At 38.8% G+C, this 18,538-nt stretch overlaps 1 protein-coding gene across 2 annotated transcripts in view; it reads right to left on the reverse strand.

The window, feature by feature from the left end:
* Nucleotides 1–378: 378 nt before the first annotated feature.
* Nucleotides 379–18,538, reverse strand: part of ABCB7 (ATP binding cassette subfamily B member 7) — a 68,144-nt gene continuing 49,984 nt past the window's right edge. For both annotated transcript variants that reach the window (XM_084640286.1, XM_084640287.1), the window contains 4 exons: nt 18,131–18,302; nt 9,309–9,412; nt 6,808–6,915; nt 379–4,104 (listed from right to left, as the gene is read on the reverse strand). In XM_084640286.1, the coding sequence (XP_084496412.1) occupies nt 3,886–4,104; nt 6,808–6,915; nt 9,309–9,412; nt 18,131–18,302 (603 nt within the window). In that variant the 3' untranslated portion in view covers nt 379–3,885. The remainder of the gene's footprint in view (nt 4,105–6,807; nt 6,916–9,308; nt 9,413–18,130; nt 18,303–18,538) is intronic.

Raw genomic sequence — 18,538 nt, forward strand, 5'->3', positions numbered from 1 at the left:
TGGCTTTTGGTGGACATTGAGTATCTCATCTATAATGTACAATTTACATTTTATTTTCCCATACTGAAAAGAAAACTGACAATTTCACATCTGAATTTCAAACATATTTAAATGCTGTTATGGATTACAGAATAGGGGGCATAAAACTGTGAAGCCACCTGCACTGGAGAATTATAAATTCACATTTGTAAAAACCCCAACTTTACTAACCGTAGCAAATTAAACAATAACTAAAGACATTTATATATTTATCTTTATATTCTCTGTTCAGACAGTTTCTCCCTGGGAATAAAAAATAGCTCTAAACATCTTGATTTTAGATTTGTTAGGCTGATACTTGCTTTAAGAAGCAGTCATTTTAAACAATTAGAATATGGATCTCAAACAAGTATACATTTATTGAAATAATTAACACAATTGAAGAGGTATAAGTTCTTCTAGAGACAAAAAATGGATTTAAGTGGCATTATTTAGTCCAGACTTTTTCACTCCAACATGGCAAGCTTTGGTTTTATAATTGTCGTGGACTGATTTAATTTTTACCAGTGACCTGCTCCCGGTCCACAAGACTTCCAAACATTATGTAAACATGCTGTTTTGGAACAGGGATGTATCAGTTCTGCTACCCCCAATGTTAACAGGATCTACAGCTGTTCACACAGCCATGAGAAGATTTCAAAATGAACTGATTTTTCCCATCAAAGACTGTAAATTAGGGATTTTAACAGGACATCCTCTGCCCCAAAACTTGGCACACCTCTCTGTATTTGTTCAAGTCCTCCTAAGCTCTGATTCTTCAGGTCAGCAAGTACTCTAAAATGCCTGTTTAGAATAGCCTATGTAAATGCATGACACATGAACACACAAATCCAATCCTAACAAATTCAGAACCAGAGTTTTACATCTCTAATAAACACGAAGATCAATAAGTGAAGTGCTACTACTCCTTTGACATTCCTACTCACAAGGCAAGACATAATATTCATTTTGATCTCACATCTGTTTGATGGAGTAACGCAGAGCTGTAGCAGTGGAAAAACCAAGTCCATTTGTAACCCTCCAGCTTTACAACAAGTATCTGTTTCTAAGTAAATTCTCTTCTCCTTTAGGTATAGGAAAATATATAGGACATGGGGGAAAAAAAAAAAAAACTCACTTATCACGAAGATCAGTTTAGAAGCCTTCCCAATCTCCTACATTCCCCACCCTTGCCAAAACTGACGACGGTGATGTGCAGTTTAGCAATAGCCACACCTCTGCTCCAAACCCTTTACCAAATTAACAAAATAAATTTCATGGTATTTGTTGGCTAAAAAGTTCACCCTTTCCTAAAATGGCAATAACACTCAAAGTTCTGGAGTACTACGCAAAACTTTTTCCAATTGATTAAGACGCGTCAGCTTCATTACAGCGCTTACTTAGCTGCCAAAGCAGGTTTCCTGTATCATATACTCTAGCAAAGGAATTATTGGTTCGTTTCAGATACTTTCAATATAATGCTAGTGTTAGATCTGTTTTTAGGTAATGAACAAAGTATATAAGCCTGGTAATATGTGGGCAATTGTCCAGTCAGAAAAACTTGTCACCACAATTGAATTTACATAGCAATCACTAAAACATGTAAACATCAAGTAATGTGTCAAAGCAACGAAGGGGTTTAAGAAAATACTGAAATGTTATTAAATACAGCTTTTGTCCATAATTCAGTACATAGAGCAGTAGATATAAGTTATTTAATTTAAAAAAACTAGTTGCGTTATTTGAAGTCACATCATATATGAAAGGAAAAACATCTCAAAAGGGACTTATCAACCCTTTGCTGTTTCTGGCCGTTGAGATTATTATATTGTTTGTCGTCTTTGTGCTGCTAAAACAAATTTAAAAAGGAGACATTCCATTAGGGAAAATAAAAGGGAGGCCCTAAATAGAAATAATTCTGAACTGTCACCACAGATTTCCATGATTTTACCTATCTTCTGCATTCCAAGGCTGAAGGTCATTCATCTTTGTATTTTGACACTCTCTTTACAGTAATTTTTAATTGAGCATATGTTATGTATTGGCACAGATTATTTTTCTCTTACATAAATTTTAACAGAGAGAATTAGACTAGCCAAAAAGGAAGAAACCAAAAGTGCAGCCTCCTTTAATTTTACATGTTTTTTGTAGCTAGCTTGATGACAGGTTCAGCTAAAATGAATGTTACAACACCAAAAAAAGTAAATAATTTACATTTGCAGCCACATTTTAGTAAGTGTTCAGTAACTTTGGGTTCTTCAATTTCTGGGTGTTGACCTGGAGGCACCTACATGCCCAATTTTCTGAGGTAAAAAGGACCTGCAGCTCACATTAACTTCAAAAAAAATCAAGCACAAGTTGGGCACCCAAAATGAGTGAAAACTGAAAATTCTGGTTTTGGTCTTGTCCTTTACCTTATTTTACTCATTTGGAAGAAGTTAATTTCCTGTTTTATTAGGAAGTGAATTCCTTAACGAATCTTTAAGGTGACTTGAAATATTTTGCTACCAAGACTTGAGTTTGACATCCAAGGTTCTCCTCCAACAATTAATAAATAACTAAGGGCTTATCTATACAGGGAAATTTACCAGCATAATTATACTATAAACTGGTAAAATGCCCCTTGTGGGTACATTTATTCTGCTAGGGACAGACGCTAAACCGGGAAAAAAAGTACTCCTATTCTGGAATAGCAGTGTCCATGCAGGGAGTTAGAGGAGGATGGAATTAGAATATTAAGGTGGAGTTATGCTGATAAGTTTCCCCTTGCAGATAAGCCCAAATAGATACAATCTTAGGGCCCAGTCCTGGGAGGTCTTGCAAGCTTTAGAGAGATTTAAGGTTTCTCAGAATGTCGTATGTTTTGGCCTTGGGTACAGAAACCTATATGGTTATTAGGACAATAGCCCTAAAGCTATTTTGGTTGATTTCTCATACAATCATGCAAAATGATAGAAATACCATTCTTTCACAAACTAGCCTTACTGAACTTTAATTGCTCCCTAGGACTATGAGTGAAATAAAGCAGGATGCAGTGGTCTTACAACATATTTCAAAGACCTTGAACTCTCTTCAAGGTTCAGAACCTTGAACTCTCTTCTTGGCAAGTAAGTAAAGGGTAAACTATATTTTATAATGTTTTGGATTACAACATTTATGTGATGTCAAATTATATTCTTTAATTAGAGATTTTAAATACTTCTTAAAAATACATATTATTTCCTCTTTAATGGGACAACTATGAAGTTTTCCAGAAAGGAAAATGCAGAGTTATTTTGAAGGAACAACTGAGCAGGGTTGTTCCAAATTTGAGTTTGCTACTAGAGGCTTTTTTTGCTTTGTTGTTCTTAAAAAGGAAACATGTTATTTCAAACCAGAGAATCATTTAATAACTAAGAACATCTTATTTTTTAGCATACAAATTCAAGTTAGCTGAATCACATTAAAAATATAAAACACCTTTATCAGCCATCAATGGTGGAAAATAAAGAACAAGTCTGTTTACCGATTAATGATACAGTTCAAACAATTCCATCTTTGCCAGCTGAAATGATCTCGGTCACTTGACAAGTGATTGCCAGTAAAATGTATAAATGTCTGAAACTTCCATAAAAATACGCCTTGTTAATTAGCAATAAATTGAGAGTTTTTCAAAAGCTCTCATGCACCTCTTTAAATATTAGAGATTCTGACAGACGTCGAAATAAATCCTTTGGTTAAAGAAGTTATGCTGCGTTGAGATACCGTAAAAAAACAAAACCAACCAGGAAGTGTCTGAATCGTTTGTTTCCAAATCACAGCTGTGCTTCAGTGCAGTCCTGTATTACCCTTTAACTGGCAGCAGAAATTTAATCCTGCATCACACACTTAGCATGAACAGTTTCCACAGCCCTTCACACTGTTGATAATTTCCTCTTGTAGTTTCTTCCTTTCCTCTTCTTTGGACATATGGTTATTTCTTTCTTCCCATTTCTGGTTGATATTACTATTTAGTATTCTGCTGCTCTGTGTGTGCCACATCTCATAGTAGAGACTGCTGGGACTGGCAAGAAGATGTAAATGGCTACCACGCTCAGCAACTTTACCCTGTAAAATATATATACAGTTAGTGATTGAACGCTATCAGATCTTTAGATTGGGGTTCTCAAACTTCATTGCACCATGACCCCGCTCTGACAACAAAAATTACAACAAAAACATGACCCCAAGGGGTGGGGGAGGGGTGGCAAAGTCTATGCCTGAGCCCTGCTGCCCCGGGCAGGAGGGCCAGAGCTGAAGCCAAAGGGCTTCAGCCTCACCACCCAGGGCTGAAGCCAAAGCCTGAGCCCCTCTGCCCAGCGCTGAAGCCCTTGAGTTTTGGCCCTGGGTGGTGGGGCTCAAGCTTTGGCCCGAGCCCCAGCAAGTTAACACCAGCCCTAGTGACCCCATTAAAACAGGGTTGCGACCAACTTTTGGGGTCTTGACCCACAGGTTGAGAACCGCTGCTCTAGAGTATGAAGGTGACAAAAGCATGGGCCAGACAGTTTCACAGTGTAGCTCAGAGAAATCCTCCTCTTTAGTAAGGAGGCAAAACCCACAGAGACAGGCTCATTTAGAGGGAGCACTGTATGTATGGACTCAGTCTTCTCAGGCCACACTCCATGTTAAAGACAGAGAGCTGTAGTCTTCTCTGGGTTATGAAAATTAGGTGCAGACCTCAGGTCTCAGTTGGGCAAAGTTCACAGCTTGACTACATGAAAAACTGTACCAGTTTAAACTAAAGATACAATTTAAACTAGGTTTAGCACTATACGTAAGAGCTAGGATTTATTATTAAATTAGTGCATATGCCATATGAACGCTCCAAAAATAAAAATATATCTGCCTTATCTTGACTTAGTTTAAATTGACTAGGAATAAATTTATGCTAAACTGAATTAAACCATTATTAAACCAAAAATAAGAATGTCCACACAAGTATTTGCACAATTAAACCAAATTGTTTTAAAACCTGATTTGAGTTAAATTGGTGCAACCTCTGTGTTTTGAGAAGGCCTCAGTTGCTCCTATGGTAGAAAGTTCAGTCACTCAAATTATATTGGCAACTAAGTGTGTGTGCTCTCTGTGGGTCCAAAAGCTAAGCTCACTTATTAGACTGCATAATAAAAGCTACAAATGTGTTATTTTGATTATTGATTCATATAAGGAGAAAATACTAAACCCTGTGGTGTAATATTTACATCATGCAGCAAAAGGGTTATACAATTTTCCAGCTCCTTCTCCTTTCCTGATCCTTATTTAATTGGTTGCCATTATTGTACCCTGCACACAAGCAGGGTTTCATGAACCAGCCTGCCAGCAGGGAGTGATGCATCATGTTGCCTGACTGAGGACATCACTCAGTCTCTACTGAAACAGGAGCTTGGAAAAGCAAGACAACTGATGAACCTAAGCATCCCAGCTGTTCAGCTAACACTAATGAACTAGTTTAATTGTGTTTCTTTTTAAATCCAACAATTATACTATAATACAAAACACACTCTTACTGTGTTGTGCTACATTATATAATTCATGGATTGGCTCATTACATATGGTTATAAACCACAGTAAATGCTGCGCTAGGTCTGACTTTTTATAGAAAAGTAGGGGCACATGAATGTATGCTATTTAAATGTTTAGCAAAAGCAGCAAACAGCAGACAGGTGGGAAGTGAGTTTACTCCATTATCTAATTTTGTCTCTTCCATCTGAATCTCAGGGATATTGAGAAATACCATTAACTCACTTCAAAAGTTTCTTGTTTAAGAAATTCCAGCACAATCATTTAACATACCAAAGAAATATCTGTCTGTTTTCTTCTCGATATATACCATTTTAATATTTTAGTCACTGAAGATTTCAATGGATTCAAGTACATGAATAGCAAATAAAACAGATGAAGAGCACACTACTAAATTTAACAAATTTAAGAAGATCCATAACCAGCAGACAAAACCTAAATCACTAATATCTACGGAGATATCGATTTTAAAAAGCTATTAAGTGATTTTTAGGAACACTTTTATTTTAACTTGGTTACTCAGATTGTAACAGAGAGGAAGGTGGACATAGAATAGACAGAGTATGAGGTGATGGCTGAACAGTGATATTAATCAAATATTGAAAGAGTCTCTTTTTGGGGGTGGAGAAAAAGACAGAGGGAATAATTACAATTTTCTAGAGCTACCAGCCACAATAGAGTGGTGCTCAGATTTCTACCATAATTAGATGGAACAATCCTGCAACAATTTTATCTGCAGAAACACAGAGCCCACTGCTCTCTTTTCTATTGACAGTGAGAAACAAGGGATGTATCTGAAAAGTGGCCACTCTCACTGGGCAATGAAAATGAAATATAAATTGGGGGAACACATTAGAAATCCAACATGAGAGAAATCCATAATAGAGGTAAATTGTACACCACTTAAACCAATACCAGATTGCCCAGTGAATAGGATTTACAGTAATCCACTTAAAACATTAGTAACTACATGTAGTTAAAAGAATTATACAAGCGCACTACAACATATAAAAACACAGACATACATATGTACAGATACACTACATTTCTGTCATTGATAAGTTGTATTTGTTGCAAGAAAAATGACTATGTATGAGAAATTTGGGATAGATTTTTCAGACATGGTTCATGTCCAACAAAGGCAGTTCAGTTCTGTATACTCAGAAATAATTTATAGATTTCAAAAGCACACAGTCACTAAAACATGCACATCATGTCAAAGTTGAATTACACAGGGTGATACTCTCTCACCTGATCTAGGACAAGGATTTCATCTGCATCAACTACTGTTGACAATCTGTGTGCAATGAAAACAGTTGTTCTGTGCTTCACCAGGTCCCTCATGGCACTGAGAATGTTCTGCAAATTAAAAATGTACGTCTATATGTGTGCATTTAAGAGGAAATAAAATCAGGTCGTGTAACACTTCAAACAAAGTTTTAGTGAATGCTGAAGAATGTCTTCGAAGCCCCAAATCGAAAAATATCTGGAACTATTTCTGGAAGAAGCAACACAATGCCTAGAATAAGACATCAGTAGCTCTGTGAAAATCCTCAAAGTGGAGCTTCACAGTGTGAAGGAAAGCCAAAGGAGGTTACACTTCTCTCGGAAGTTTAAACATCTCAAGAGGGTAGAGGAAGGGAAGTGTTTGCTCACCTTCAGGGGAAAAAAAAGTTTGTAGTATGACTGTACAAGAAACAGTGCTGATAGCTGTGGCATGTGCAGGTGTAACGTTTTACTCTCCAAATCCACAAAAATTAAAGAACAGCCAAGACCGTCCACACGATGGAGATTATACCAGTATAACTATGCCGCGGGAGCCATGTTCACCTAACCTGCCACATATATGCAGCCGATGCTGATGAAAGGGGATTTTCCATTGGTGTAGGAACACCATCTCCCCAAATAATGGTAGTTTGGTTGACAGAAGTATTCGGTTGACAGAAATATTCTCGATTGACATAGCTGCGTCTATGGGGGTTAGGTCAACACAGTTACGTCGATCAGGAGGGGTGGATTTTTCATACTGTGGATGAAGTAGCTACAACGACCTAATTTTTAAATGTAAACCCTGGCCTGTGTCAACAAGGAACACAAATATTCCCAAAACCACAAAAGCCCAAGGAAATATTTACTATCTACAGCCAACCCCATCAAGTCAGAAGCAGTGTTTCCTTTTCCACCTTCACGAGCTGCATACCTCAGATGCAAAAGTATGATTTGAGGCTATGTCTACAATGCAATGAAAGACCTGCAGCGTGGCCACAGAGCCCAGGTTAACTGACGCAGGGTCCGAGACTAGGTGTCAGGGGTGTTTTACCACAGTGTAGACATACACAAGCTCTCTTAGGGTAACTACTACACAAGCTGGGATATGCATTTTGTTTTCTTTAAATAAAGCCAGCCTCTGTCAGAAAACATTGTGATTACAAGATATACATTTCTGGAAAGAACTCATTTTTATTTGCTGCCTTTAAAATGCAGCTGTGTTGTGCAAACATTCAGCTTTGTTTGGCAACCTTGCAATAATTATAGCAAAATGAGAGGAAAAAAACTAGTACTGTTCAGAAATCTTTGTCACAAATGATAAAAACACAAGTCCAGGGAAGTGGTCTACTTCAGACAGGGGGATCATTATTTGTATTATACACCATAAGCATGTACCAAGTGTACATTAAATGACTTCCCTACGTCTGTAAAATAAGCACAGTCTAGTGATCAGCGGTCAAAGTATGCCAAATAATCTACACAAGTGGAAACAATTTGCAAACTGCATTCTTTTAGCTCTAGTTTTAGAAAATGCGATTAGTTCATGAAATTACTGTTACTGCTGAGATTTTTGTATTTAGCACAAAGAGGTGGTTATGAAGTCTGATGCAGTTGCTGTGGTAATGTCATGACATCTGTGTCACAACATCCTGATATTTCACAGCCCTTTCTATGAAATGAATATAAATTAATACCAGCAGTGTAGGGTATGTGTACCTGACTTGCATCTCAGTATGATGCTCCACAATGAATGAAAGGTTTTCTATTTTGCAGTATGTCACAATCATTTAAATGACCTATATTGTAATGAATGTTAAACAGCACCCAAATTCCTCTATTTAAAGTGGACCCCATGAGTACATTAGCAACTGCAACACTTTCAAATGGTGTCGGCTTACTGCTGCAACAGGATGTCACGCTGTAAAACAGGACAGTAGTTCAGATGTGGACCTGACATTGCTGGCTCTGGCTCCATGTAGGTTGGGAATCTCAAGGTACATCTGTGCTGCAATAAGAAGCCTGTGGCATGGCTACGGCTGGCTGGGTCAGCTGACTCAGGTTCTGCAGGGCTCCGGCTCATGAGGCTATAAAATTGCAGTGCAGAGTTCGGGCTTGGGGCGGAGCCCAGGCTCTCAGACCCTGCGATGCGGGAGGGCCTCAGAGACCAGGCTTCCGCCCCAGGCCAAATGTCTACATCACAATTTTACAGTCCCGTGAGCCCAAGCCAGAGTCAGCTGACCTGGGCTCTGAGTGCAGTGCCAGGTTTTTTTTTTAATCTCAGTGTAGACATACCCTTAGTGTCTCAACTTTTGGCCTTCGGGGAAAGATTCTTTACTCTTCTCATTGACAATACTAAAGAATGGCATCAGAGTAGCTAGACAAAAAGCAAACATAACAAAATCTCTTCTGGGAGGAGATTGGAGGGCCAGCAAAGTTGGACAGAATGCAGCTGAAAAGGCTTTAGATTCTTTATCCTAATTTACCTCTTCTGTAATTGAATCTAAAGAGGATGTGGCTTCATCGTAGAGAATAATAGGAGGATTCTTTAAGATGGCTCTGGCAATAGCAACTCTTTGCTTTTCCCCTCCTGAGCAACGGAGAAAAAAAAAAAGGTTACTTTTGCCTTGATCACCACAACATAGTATTCTAACACCTGTGATAAAGAGAGAGACGTACAAAGAGGATACATCTGAAGCCCTTTTTCATTAATCTTTGCCATGCAAACATTTCATATAAAAAGAAAGGGATTACAGCTACATTACAAGAAACCTCCACCCATTTTGCTCTTCAGAATCTTGAAACTTACCTGATAATTTTCACATGGGACTAAAGTCCATTTGAGGTTGAAATGACAATTGGAATGACTACACTTTTGGCTACCACCAGCAGCCATTTTCTGAACAGTGACACCAGATGTATTAGTCAAATGTAAGACTGATTTCAATTTTGAAATCAGAGTTAAAGCTGGACAGAAAGTAACCTTGCAAACACAATTTACTGGGGGCAACAAAGTGCTCAAGTGTAAAAAGAGTGCCCAGTGGTACTTTGAAATAATACTTTGCTCTTATATGGCCCTTTTTATTTCACATACAAATCTTAAAGTGTATTAAAAAGGAAACCAAGAATCATTATTCCCATTTTGCAGATGGGGAAACAGTTACAGAGAGGCAAAGTGACTAGTGCAAGATCAGACAGGTCAGTAACAGAACCAGGAATAGAACTCAATCTTTTGATTCCAGTTTGCAGGGTACTGAATTGGTTTCATGCTGCTTCTGACTCAGGACTAAACACTCGTACACAATGTTCCATGCCTGAAATAGCCTCCATCATCACATGAACCTTGCAGCATCACATGTTGCCACCAAATCTCTCTCACGACTCACTTCCACTATTTGCCTTTACTCAGGTGCTCCCTAAAAATCCAATACGGTCATGTAAACATGATTCTTAAACTGAATGCAGCAGCCTGAAGTTCCTGCATACACAACACCTAACACCCCCCCAATGAATGATCCCCTAAGCATCCTTTTTTCTACCTTGTGGTTCTGTTGTTCACTAATCCCCACTCCAACATTCTATACCATGGGGGCGCATCCTGAAACCCCCATATGTCTCATTTTTATATAATCGTGATCTTACATATAAAGCATGCCTTGTAAGGTCTCAGGGGAAAGGTTATCATATGCTGAAAGTCAGTTCTCTATACATATATGTGTATCATTGGAGCATCAGAAGTTATGAGAATTGTGTTGTATGGTGGTCACTAAAACATGTTGTAAGTTGGGGAATCAGCTAGATATTAGCTCCCCAGAGGCAACAGCAAGGAAAGTAACCAACACCTGGGCGGGGTGTCAATCAATCCATCAACAACCATTGTCCAGCAAGGGAGCTACAATGCAATGACTCACCTGCATGGGGCCCACATCAGGGGAACTGCTCAACTTTGCCTGGAGACTCACCAACGTCACCCAGACATGCCTGGACTTGTGTTTTCCAAGCACATGGACTGAGGGTATAAAACCAAACTCAGGAGGCTCATGCTGGGCCTTTTCTCCTTCACCCACCTACGCTACAAGCAACAAGGATACCTCTGAAGACTCCAACTGTGGGGACTGGCCCAGATTTCAAAGATGATATCTGTATATTAAAAGGACTGCAATATCCAGTGGGGTGAGAAAAATTGCTTAGTCTAGTTTTTCCCAGTCTAATAAGGTTGAGAGTTTAGACTGGGTGCTTATATTTTATTTCTTATGATGACTAACTCTGACTTTTTGCCTATCACTTAAAATCTATTTTTTGTAATCAATAAATTTGTTTTACTGTTTATCTTCACCAGTGAGTTTGTATGAAGTGTGTGGCAAATCTGCTCAGGTTTTTGAAAGGCTGGTGTAGATCCACTTTCCACTGATGAAGCGATGAACCAATTAATAAATTTGCACTGCTCATCTTGAGCAGTGCAAGACGGTGTACTCCTGCGGTACGGTGCAGGGGGGATTTGGCCCTGGTGTCTTTCTCTGTGTGATTTATGAATGGCTCTGGGAGCATTCATGAAATCTAGCTGGGTGTGTGGGGCTCCACATGCTGGTGTGCTGAGTGATCACAGTGCCTGGAGGGGTTTGCTGCTGGTCACTAGCAAGGCATTGTGAGAGACAGCCCAGGCTGGAGAGAGTTAAGGGGGCACAGTGGTCCCACAGTCCCAGGCTGCACCCCAGGAATCCTGTCACACCTACCATCTTGTGTTGATATAACCCTTACTTATTGTGTAATCTGTGTATATAAGAATGTGGTTAAACTGAGCAATAAACAGAAGTTGCACTATTTGCCCAAGATGTTATTTTTACTTCTCTCTTTTAAGAAATATCTAGTATGAAGATTACTACTGTCTGTTAGAGCTGGTGCTTGAAAAGCATGCAGTGATCCTATAATCGGTGGCCTCCTCTTATGCAGTTGGTTTCCAGCATATACAGTTGCTTCATGTTTTTCTTTATGCACAATCCAGCAACTCAGTGTTCAGTGAATATTTTAAAATGCTTTTATATTTGCAATGCTTAATACTGTAGACAAATAAAAACCACGTTTATATCAATATTTAAAATTGTAATTTATATTGCCTGCATAGGCTAAAACTGTTTTGATATCTGTTGTTCACTCTCTATGTAAACAGTTAATTTTTACAATGTTTACTGTCCATTAAGCATTTTACTCAGGGCATTTAATGAATATAAAAGTTTCCATTTTAACAAACACTCTTCCCCACTGCACCTTTTATTTCAGCATTACACAAGTGAGGAGAATCATCATGCAATATTTGTAATGTTTCCTTCGTCAGATTAAGATCTATAGACACAAACATACAATAGATAGATATTTCTTCTTGTTAAAGCTAATTTAGTGACACTAGAGAGATGTCAATTCACTGACTTGACTGAAAGTTGCCCACATTAAGCACAGGCTACTTAGTTACGCATTGTAAAAAAGTTTTAAACTCTCTAAATGTGCTGTTGGCTTGCTACAATTTACATCCCACAATTTTACAATGACCACCACTGGATTACTTGAACAAAAGGATCTTTTACTACAGCAAGTAAGCCATTTGCATACAGAATTCTAACTGTGTGCTCCACTCCACAGGATGAACATCTATGAGAATGAGGGCTCGTAATTACATTTGCCCAGATTTCTAATGAAAAGTGCTGCCACACGTTTTCTATCTGGAAGTCCATTATTTCTCTCCCTCCTCCATCGAAGCTTATTTTTAGTATCACCAGTAGGGTAGTCTACATTTTTTTTTTTTTTTTTTTTTTTTTTACTGAAACATCCTCTGTTTATGAACAGTGGTCCCTCAAACTCAGCTTCTCCGATTGTTAAAATGAAATATGTGGATTTCAATGCAGCCCACTTAAAATACATAACGTACTCACCGTCTTCTCCCTAGTTTTCCCTTGCACCCTCTACTAGAATGCTTTGGGGGGAAAAAACCTCATGGGAAAGGATTGAGTATTTTCCCTCAGGAAATGTGAGGCTGAACTTCTTGTTTTAAGCTCTAATGAACTAAAGCAGATAAGCATTTGGGGAAGAGGGACTGGTTTCCATTTCACAATTCCAGAAAAAATATGAAACTTCAAAGTCATTATCACATTGATGGTACTCAAATGGAGTTGCTTCGTAAAGTCAGGGGTTTATCTATAAAAGTGAACTAGTGGCAACGTGTATCAAGTCCATTAAACAAATAGGATAACCGTTTCAGTAATAAGGGGTTTGTAGCACAACAGACGAAGTTTGGCATCACAACTTGCATTAAAACTGTAAATATAGCTCTAACTAGTAAAAAATGTTATATCAGAATCCAGATGAAAGAGTTAGAAACATTAAAGCCCAAAATTGTCAACTAATTTTCAAATGCCTCTCTCTTTCAGGATTTCAATTTGAGAGATGTTGGGCCCTGAAAGGTGCTGAACACACACAACTTCAATAGAGTTCAATTCAATATGCCATTTGAAGCACCTAAAATTAGTGGGTATTTTTGAAAGTATTGGCTTAAGCCTCCCTGGAACCTTGATCATATGTAAAAGTTATGATACATGTTAACGACTACTGTCCACTTTCTCATAGTCATCTAATTTAGTGTCAGAAGTAAATGAGTAGGGAAACAGAGCTAGGGAAATACAACCAAGATGGAGCTACCATAAGGTGGGGTGCATAACTGGTTGGAAAACTGTTCCCAGAGAGTAATCATCAGTGGTTCACAGTCAAGATGGAAAGGGATATTGAGTGGTGTCCTGCAGGGATCAGTTCTGGGTTTGGTTCTGTTCAATATCTTCATCAATGATTTAGATAATAGCATAGAGTACAGTTATAAAATTTGCAGATGATACCAAGCTGTGAGGGGTTTCAAGTGCTTTGGAGGATAGAATTAAAATTCAAAATGATCTGGACAAACTGGAGAAATGGTCTGCACTGAAGTAAATAGGATGGAAGTCAATAAGGTCAAATGCAAAGTACTCCACTTAGGAAGGAGCCATCAGTTGCACACGTATAAAATGGGAAATGACTGCCTATGAAGGAGTACTGCACAAAGGAATCTGGGGTCAGTGAATCACAAGCTAAATATAAGTCAACAGTGTAACGCTTCTGGGGAAAAAAAAAAAAAGGAACATCATTCTGGGCTGTATTAGCAGGAGTGTTGTAAGCAAGACACAAGAAGTAATTCTTCTGCTCTCTCCTCTGTGCTGATTAGGACTCAACTGGAGTCCTGTGTCCACTTCTGGGCACCACATTTTAGAGAAGAGCAACAAAATGACTGAAGGTCAAGAAAACATGACCTATGAGGGAAGAGTGAAAAAACTGGGTTTGTTTAGTCTGGAGAAGAGACGACAGAGGGGACACGATAACAGTTTCAAGTACATAAAAAGCTGTTACAAGGAGGATGGAGAAAAATTGTTCTGCTTAACCTCTGAGGATAGGATGAAAAGCAATGGGCTTAAATTGCAACAAGGGCAGTTTAGGTTGGACAGCAGGAAAAACTTCCAAACGGTCAGGGTGGTTAAGCACTGGAATAAATTGCCTAGGGAGGTTGTGGAATCTCCATCATTGGAGATTTTTAAGAGCAGGTTACACAAACACTTGTCAGGGATGGTCAAGATAATACTTAGTCCTGCCATGAGTGCACGAGACTGGACTAGATGACCTCTCAAGGTCCCTTCCAGTCCTACGATTTTATGATTCGAGCTGCTGTTCACTCCAATGTCAAAGGCACATCCCCAACTGCTTCTTTACCAACTAGAAAATTCAAATCACTCTGATTTTTATTGATACATGATTTTTCAAACACATTTTGTATTTCAACACCAAAGCCTTAAAAAAAACAAACCCACAATAAAAAAGACCAAATAATTATAATTTTAAAATTGCATTTTTTCACCGCAATTTAAGTGCTTCTTCCATAAAAACGTGTGTTGTGTGTGTAATCAAGATCACCATGGTGACAAAGTGTAAAATGGTGTAAATGTTTCCTCAACTTTCAAAAAAAGACTTCTGCCCAAGAGTCTCAAGGTCAGAAAGGCAAGAACTTCTCCACATAACTAATGGGAGGAGTGTGTTTCAAGACACAAAATTTGATTTTACAACAGCCATTTCTGATGGTGGGGCCATTGTTTGAAGTTGCAAGGTTTGAGATATTAGCAGTATTGGAGAAAACAGTGTAAGAATAAAGCCAGCTTGCATCCTGCAAGTCATACACAATGTTACTGGCCAAAATGTTTTTATCCCTATCTGCTAGGTTCTACATCATTCTGTCTTGCTTATATCTCATCTTCCTCTACTCCCTCACTCAGCCCTTGGGCTATACAAATTCTGCTTCCCTTCAAGTGTCCACAAATGCCTTTATGCTTTCTACTGCACCTGGAATGCCCTCCCCAACCCTCTATGCACACAGCCTCCATGTCATGCAATCACTCTTTTCTGATAACCCACTTCTCTCCACCTCTCCAGTAATGTCCTCACTTTTATGTTATTCTAATAAAGTTCTTTTTTAAAAAGGGAACAAAATTCTCCTTGTGAAATAAAGCAAATGCTCAAATATGCCAATTTTCAGACATTAACTTTAATCTTCTCATATATTTCATTTAAATTTCATCAAGTGGCTTTTAGTCATGGACAAAAGCACTTCTTTCTTTGGGAACTTTTAGATTACTGAGATAACAATATGGCTTTGAATAGATATTTTCTTTCAACATGCACTTTAAGAACAATGCACACCACCACTGCATACACTGGCATATGGATTTGGTCAGAAGCAGATGTTGCCTTACATCTTTGAAACCTATAACAGAAAATGGATTCAGGCACCTATGAGTTTTGTCATCACCACACCTTGCACTTTCCAGAATATCCACCAGCGAGGAAAATCAATTCCATTAGCAGAATAAGCGTGGGAGTACTTCATGAAATGGCCACCACATTCCACTTTCATGCAGCTACATATTATAAAATATTTGTAAGCACCATAAGAATACAGACTACTACGTAAAATGTAACATTTATTCTTGTTACGATTATTTCATCCCGCAAGATAAACAATGATTTTAGTTTTGCATTATTCAAGATGTACAATTCATAGGTTAATAATGTTGACAATGTCTTGAGCACAAATCTAACAGCTTATTTCCAAATAAAACTTTAGGTTTAAAAGATGGCTAAGGTTGAAACTCTCAATTAAAAACACGTACGCATGCACACATACACCAATAAAACCACAAAATTCTACATCTTAAACCCCCCACATCCACCCACCCCAAAAGCCCTACAAACAAACAAGGTAAGGCATCAAGACATTTCCTAACAGCCATGCAATCAGTCATCCATCACTCGCTATCACCCACTTAACTCTGTCCCAGTAAGGATGCCAGCCTTCCACCCCTACTTTCCTCAAACATGCATATGTGTAATTTTACAGAACTGTGCAGAAGGGGCAGTGGTGGGAAGAGAGAGAAGATAGTCCGGTCTGACTGTGGTATGGAGGTGGAATTTTGGCAGGGTGATGCTGAAAGGCTGGCATCCCTACTGAGTTAAGGTTGTGGTACAATCTCTGTAGTATATGGTGGTTGTGCTGCTGGGTGAGGTGTGTGTCTCTGGGTGGAGCAGCACAGGGTATGTTACCTTTTAATTTCCTTGCTTTTTTAGACGTGGCAAAGAGTCCTGTGGCACCTTATAGACTAACAGACGTATTGGAGCATAAGCTTTCGTGGGTGAATACCCACTTCGTCAGATGCATGCAGTGGAAATTTCCAGAGGAAGGTATAAATATGCAAGCAAAATCAGGATAGGGATAATGAGGTTTGTTCAATCAGGGAGGATGAAGCCCTCTTTTAGCAGTTGAGGTGTGAACACCAAGGGAGGAGAAACTGCTTTTGTAGTTGGCTAGCCCTTCACAGTCTTTGTTTAATCCTGAACTGATGGTGTCAAATTTGCAAATGAACTGAAGCTCAGCAGTTTCTCTTTGAAGTCTGATCCTGAAGTTTTTTTTGCTGCAGGATGGCTACCTTTAAATCTGCTATGTGTATCCAGGGAGATTGAAGTGTTCTCCTACAGGTTTTTGTATATCGCCATTCCCAATATCTGATTTGTGTCCATTTATCCTTTTTCGTAAGGACTGTCCAGCTTGGCCGACGTACATAGCAGAGGGGCGTTGCTGGCACATGATGGCGTATATTACATTGGTGGACGTGCAGGTGAATGAACCGGTGCTAGTGTGGCTGATCTGGTTAGGTCCTGTGATGGTGTTGCTGGTGTAGATATGTGGGCAGAGTTGGCATCGAGGTTTGTTGCATGGATTGGTTCCTGAGTTAGAGTTACCATGGTGCGGTGTGTCGGTGGTGGTGAGAATATGCTTCAGGTTGGCGGGTTGTCTGTGGGCGAGGACTGGCCTGCCTCCCAAGGCCTATGAAAGTAAGGGATCGTTGTCCAGGATGGGTTGTAGATCACTGATGATGCGTTGGAAAGTTTTTAGCTGAGGACTGTATGTGATGGCCAGTGGAGTTCTGTTGGTTTCTTTCTTGGGCTTGGCTCGCAGCAGGAGGCTTCTGGAGCCAGATGTGTACTCATAAGTGCCAATACTTCTGTCAGTTTATAAGGTGCCACAGGACTTTTTACTGCTTTTACAGATCCAAACTAACACGGCTACCCCTCGGATACTGGCTTTTCTAGGTTTTGTATTAGGTGTGTTATACAGCCAGTAACCTTAACTGACAGAATGCAATGCGTCATGTATTAATTTATATCGAATTCAAAATAGCAAGTTACCATAAAATTATAAAATCCCTTTTACTATGAAAAGGATCAATTTCCAATGTACTGTACTGAGATACCGCATAACAGAGCTCACTCAAAAAAAAAAAAAAATATGTAGTAGCTCCACATTTATATTTAAAAATCCAAACTTGGAAGGTCTACAACACTTGTGTAAACCTACAACACAACATAAGCAGCAACACACACCATCAAACCAAACACATCCGACATTCCAAATCTATTCATACATGTTCTTCTACGACCCCCACACACCATACTAGAAGGAAAAAAGTCTATGTAATTCTAACATTACTTAATGTCCCCTAAAAATATATTCCTTTAAATACCTTCGAGAATACAGAGATCTTGAGCCACTGGTTTTAATATTTAACTCTACACTTATTACATGCCAGCTAAGAACTTCAAATTAATGACATCTCGAGGTGATGTGTGAACTGTGTACATAGTTTGGAGCTAGTGAAAAGGGTGCAAAGAATGTACATCTTTATGGATTTACCTGAGAGCTTGAGTCCTCGTTCACCAACTTGTGTGTTGTACCCATTGGGCATTCGGGCAATAGAATCATGGATTCCTGCCAACTTTGCTACTGCATACACCTCTTCTGCTGATGCACCAATATTGCCATATAAGAGGTTGTAGTAGATGGTGTTATGGAATAGAACGGCATCCTACAATTGTAAAGCGTATTTTAAACATGAAAATATGATTGATACTTCATGGGTGCAAGTTGGAAAAAAAAACCCAGTACAGATTAGCTTATACTCTTCCACTGTGCCCTTAAGGGAAAAATGTTTCTGGGAAAATGTAATTAGATGTTTCAATATCTTGAACAGATTAAAAATATATTTTGAGTGAAATAATTAAGATCTTTATAATACATGCTCTAGTTTTACCATCTCACAAC

This window comes from Lepidochelys olivacea (assembly GCF_965140295.1).
Source record: "Lepidochelys olivacea isolate rLepOli2 genome assembly, chromosome: 9".
Taxonomy (NCBI): domain Eukaryota; kingdom Metazoa; phylum Chordata; order Testudines; family Cheloniidae; genus Lepidochelys; species Lepidochelys olivacea.